General features: G+C 37.5%; 1 protein-coding gene across 2 annotated transcripts in view; it reads right to left on the bottom strand.

Moving 5' to 3' along the window:
- LOC108967756 (ecdysone 20-monooxygenase) overlaps positions 1-5,430 on the bottom strand; it is a 27,137-nt gene that overhangs the window by 3,870 nt on the left and 17,837 nt on the right. For both annotated transcript variants that reach the window (XM_018931368.1, XM_018931369.1), the window contains exon 2: positions 1,002-1,320. In XM_018931368.1, coding sequence (XP_018786913.1) covers positions 1,002-1,311 — 310 coding nt within the window. In that variant the 5' untranslated portion in view covers positions 1,312-1,320. The remainder of the gene's footprint in view (positions 1-1,001; positions 1,321-5,430) is intronic.

Genomic DNA, 5,430 nt, shown 5'->3' with positions numbered 1-5,430 from the left:
TTCTTAAAACCTACCAAAGTAACCGGATGTTGTCCAAAAAGAAACTGCAGTTGCAGAAACTAAAGTTGAAACCAACATTCAACCGGCCGCAACGTTCTTTKGCGCCTCCCTGAAATGGAGAAACCGAAATGCATGAAACACTGAAGCCGAGGAAGGAACCGATGAAAATACGCGTCCTGAAACTGATGGCTTAGGAAAGTCAATGGAAAAGGTTAATACCAAAATCAGGCCAAAAAGACAATTGGATGCCGTCCTTAAAAGCCCTATAAAGGCTGACGATCTCAGAGATATCAAAAACTAGACGAAGCAGAAATCAAAGTGAGGGGAATAAGAAAAGCTAGAGCAGGTGCATATTTACTGGATTTAGAAAACTTCCAAACGGCAAGCACGAGTTTCTTCCAAACTTCAAATAGCATGTTAAAAGCGACCGCATSGGTAGCCGACTTTAACCCAAGACTACAGTAGAGATTAAAGATCTCAACAATCAAAGGACTAAGGAAGAAATCATTGCAGCCGTAAGGTGCGTCTTTATAGAATCAATGCCGTATGTAAAATTGCCCAGCGGATATACTGATGTAACAGAGTATACTTAAATTCGGATGAATCTGKTGAAGGCTTCGCCTAAAGGAAACTATAAAAGTATGCTTCCGTTGCTTCAGACTAGGTCACTTAGTCTAGTATTGTGATGTACCAGATTGAAGAATGCAAGGAATAGGTCTTAGAAAAGGATATTCGTGAATATAAGTTCGCAACTGCAGCAAAAAAGTGGTAGAAAATTGATTCTCTGGGTTAGAATTTATACGAGACAGCCGCGATAGTCCCTTAAAACACCATGTCAGACCCTTAACCTTATACCAAAGCTAAATAAATTACCATAACATACAATTATATGCATTTTATAGCTTCTTGAAGAACACAGTTTTAAAAAAATATCCTCTATAAATATCTAAAAATACTTAAAATAAATATATTTAAGATTTCGAAAACCTTGTCGCACTCACCCGCATACATCTCATGCATCAACGACATTTTGTACTTGCGAAAGAACACGAAGAATACCCATTTCGTGCCGAGAAAAGGTATCGGCAGTGGGCCTGGTATGTCCCAGACGCAGCGTGGTCGTGGTATTTCCATGGCTCCATCCTCTGGCCTGAACAGCCGGGCGTCGGCAGCGGCTAGTCCGCCATTGCTACTGAGATAGCGTGTCAGCAGCGGTTTCAGATAGACGGTTGCTCCCTTGCCCAAATGAAAGTTGCAGTAGAAGGCCAAAAGTACAGCGATTGCGATCAATAGAATCACGGCCATAACCATGGGAGCACGCTGGAAAAAAGACACATATGTATATAAATATGGGTTTAAAATATTTTAAGTGCGAGTATGCGCTAAAAGAACTAAACATTTTGCATAAGTATGACTACATTTTCGTAGTTTGTGTATCTCGATTCTTTTAGTATGTCATGGGCTAGAATCTTAGTCAGTCAGTATGTAAGCGGTTGTGCAAGTGCTCTACTTCGAGATGTGGTCAATGCAGGCGTACACAAGTTAGGCGCTYAGTTGATGCCGACACTGTTGAAGTTTGTATTTGTTTCCCCCGAACGTCCCTCAAACAAATTTAGGCGCTATTTCTAGTCAACACCTTGCTGTAGGCCAACTTGTGTACGCAAATTCGGTTGAAATGTGACTCGGCTTATGCAATGTATACTAGCCACGCATGTGCAAGGTATTTTTAGCCCAAATTGATTTAATATAAATTTAGCATTTTTTTCATGAATTAAGCAAAGCTGAGCGCTGATTGCTGCCGCCTCTGCTTGCCTTACATGCTCACATTTATATTTTACGACGAATGTTTGTATGTATGTGTTGCTGTTTATTTGTCTCGTCCGGCCTTCGTTTTGGTCTGATTTTGTTTGATTGCCTGCCATCGCGTCTAACCGGTGTTTGTTGCAAATTTTTATATCTCACTTTTATTGCAATTGACATTGTTGTTTTAATGCTTAATTGTTGCTGTTAAGTGTGAACGAATGTGTCATAAAGAGAAAAAAAAAATGCAATCAAAAATATTGAGGTAGTTCACTTGAAAAAAAAACATATTTTTTGGGAAATCGTAAATTGCACGTGCAATAGAGTGGGCAAAAATATAATTAAATATTTTGAATATTTTTTGAAAATTAGAAAAATATAAATATTTTTTTCTTTGGTGCTCTGGAAAATACTGCCTTAGATACCCCTAAGAAAGTATATCTAAGTATGAGCTCTTTTCAGCGAAACCAAGCAAAAACTTTTTTATTTTGACATCACTAATGTAAAATATATAAAAATATATAAAAAACTTTGAACATAAGTCGAGTAATTATTGCCAATTTTTGTAAAAAGCATTTTATTTATAAAAAATGTATGTGAAAGCCTTTTCTGACCCTCCCTAATGTGAAATATTATTTATATTAAACATTTGCAAATAACTAAGGTTATGATAAACATTGGCAATTTTTGTGAAAAACATTTTATTTAGTAAAAATTTTGTTAAAATCATTTTTGACCCTTCCTAAAGTGAAATATTATTTATATTAAAAATTTGAAAATAAGTAGGGATATTATAAACATTGGCACTTTTTGTGAAAAATATTTGACAATTTTTGTGAAAATCATTTTATTTAGAAAAATTTTTGTTACAATCTTTTTGGTCCTCCTTAATGTGAAATTTTATTTTTATTAAAACTTTTAAAATAAGAGGAGTTATTATAAATATTGGCACGTTTTGTGAAAACCATTTTTTTTTAGGAAAAAATTTCGTTAAAATTGCTTTTGGCCCTCCCTAATGTGAAATGTTATTTATATTAAAAAATTTTATTTCGTTTATGATTTGTCAAATAAAAAAGAAATCTAACCCTAATCGCACAGTTCGTATGGCATATGCTGCAGTGATCGGCGATTCCTACGAACGAGCCACTTGAAGAGTCGTTAACTCTTTAGCGGTCTGAGTAAGCTGTGGTCCACTGTCAAGACCTTGTCCTATCCGATAAAATATAGGYCATGCCTCTTCGGATCAGAAGAACTGAGCGAGCCATTTTAGTTGGCAGTTCACACTGGCCCCTTCAAACGACAGGGTCAGAAGATATGCTACTCCTCCAAATCCATAGGAACAGACGGTATTAACAARTTGCTGCTTAAACATCTGGGCTGAACACGAGTAAACTACCTAACCAAGATTCTCAATATATCGCTGGTCACTATTAAAATATCCGATGTGTGGAAATCCGAAAGTTGCTACTAAAAGCAGGGAGACCCGTCAACCAAGCGAAGTCTTATCGCCTAGCAGGAACTGCTCCTTCCCCCGTAGTGACGACATTTAAGGCCTTGTTACGACCGACTTTCACTTATCACCTGAGTCTAGTAGCTCAACAACATGGCTTCCGTAAAGTGCAAAGCTTACAGTCCACCCAAGGGATTGAYCATATTTACTAACTGAACGAATGAGTACAGATTGGATCCTAATAACACATTCGATGGTGTGAAAATTCTGACTGTCAATAACTCGAAGATCTTTTTGACAGCCTTTGTTCCTTGTATTGCACTCCGAACGATTACAGGAAGCCACTTGATGTCTGCGGTTGAAGATTTAAATAGCGAAGTCCACATGCTTCCAGTCAAAAAACCTAAACCAATCAGTTCCTGCTGGGATGTTGTCATAGAAACCATTCCTGCGATGGTCTGCTAGAAGTGAGGCCGCCTCCTGGAAACATCAAGAGATTCCTTTTTTACGTAGATGACTTTGCACAGTACATCGACTACACTTCGGTTGTAACTAACTTTAGACACGCACTGACCGCCATTCATAGTGAAGCCAACAACACCTTCATCAACGTCCTAGCAATGAATGACGTACTTAAAGTCAACCTCCCACCAACTGCAGAGCAAGTGCAATGCTGCTGCGATAACCTAGAGTAACCCTTGTGCAACCCYGGTCGGAATATAGAGCAGGTTAAACTTCTGCTTAACCATAATTATGGATCGATTTTAATCGACCCCAACATATGTCTAAMATATGCCCAGCTTCCCAAGAAGTAATAAATGACTCTGACAAACTGCATGCTCAGCGAACTCCAACCTAAAACCCTCTACGGTCCAACCCTTATTAACAGTACGTTTTCTGTGCCTACCGTTAGATGACTTCAATGMAAYTAAACCACCTAAATAGAGTCTASATAACCGCCACAACAAAAACAACAGCAACGAAACACTTCTTGGAAAGAAAAATATACCGATATGGCTAAATCGACTGAGCTCTTCACGCTGAACATTTATATATATATGTATGCATCCTTTATGGGGTTTCCTACTGGCTGYTACGAACTTCRTAGCAAACTTAATATACCCTGTGCGGAGTAAAATAGATATTCTATATTTCGAAAAACTAATAAGAAACCATTATTTTCCAATTTAATTTCAATATCAAGGTCTCGAATTTTCCTAAAACCCATGGCGTCAACAAATTTTGAGGTCAAAGACCCAACAAAAAATAACCGTAAAATACAGAAACGTAAACAAAAACAAATTAAAATAGGTCAACTCKGAAATGTGAAAGAAGAATGGTGAAATTCAAGCAAAGCCAAAGCAAAAACTGCGAAAACACCCAAAACAAGAGTGTCAACTGCRTGAAAATTACGCACTCAACTTTGCACCAAACACAGCACGAACACCAAAATGAAATTGTGGTGAACGCTGCATCACCAYCTGCGCCAAAGCGCCGGTTGCCGATTTATTTGCATACAAACGTAAATGCCGGTATATATGTATGTATATTTGTGTGTGTGTGCAAGATCAGCGAACGCGGTGATCAATAGGAATTTGTACGTGATCACAAGCTGGTAGGCACATGCACACACACACTTGTGTGGGAAATATCATATGTAGATGGCATGCCGCCGACAACGCACGAGACCGCCGCCGAGCTCAACTGATTTATGCACATTTGTGTGCGCATGTGTGTATAAGTAGGTGTGGGAATACGCATAATCGCGTCGGGGCAAATAATTGTGAATCGCTGCTTGTTGTTGTTGCATTTTAAGTAGGAAAATTACCGTAATTTGTTTGTAATTAACCTTTATAAATGACTTTGAAATGAATTTTTGTTTTAATTTTCGTTTAAACCRACATAAATAAGCAAATGCAAATATGTGGTTGCCTGAGGATATGTGTGTGTGTGAGTTTGAGTGGGTGGCAAGCATGCKAATAAATTTGTTGTAACTGAGCGGCAATTGAAATAGAGATATAAAGTGGTAGTTCAGTGTATGCAATTTGAAGATAAATTCTAAATGAATGTACATATGTTAAATATGTTATCTCTGCTGAAGGGATGTGGGGAAAAATTAAAAAAAAAAATAAGTTAATTGAGTAAAATAAAAATATATTGTAAATTGAATAAATATATGT

Source organism: Bactrocera latifrons, unplaced genomic scaffold (assembly GCF_001853355.1).
Source record: "Bactrocera latifrons isolate USDA-ARS-PBARC rearing strain unplaced genomic scaffold, ASM185335v1 scaffold_199, whole genome shotgun sequence".
Classification (NCBI taxonomy): domain Eukaryota; kingdom Metazoa; phylum Arthropoda; class Insecta; order Diptera; family Tephritidae; genus Bactrocera; species Bactrocera latifrons.
Note: the sequence above shows the minus strand (reverse complement) of the source record. Positions and strands in the feature narration are given on the sequence as shown.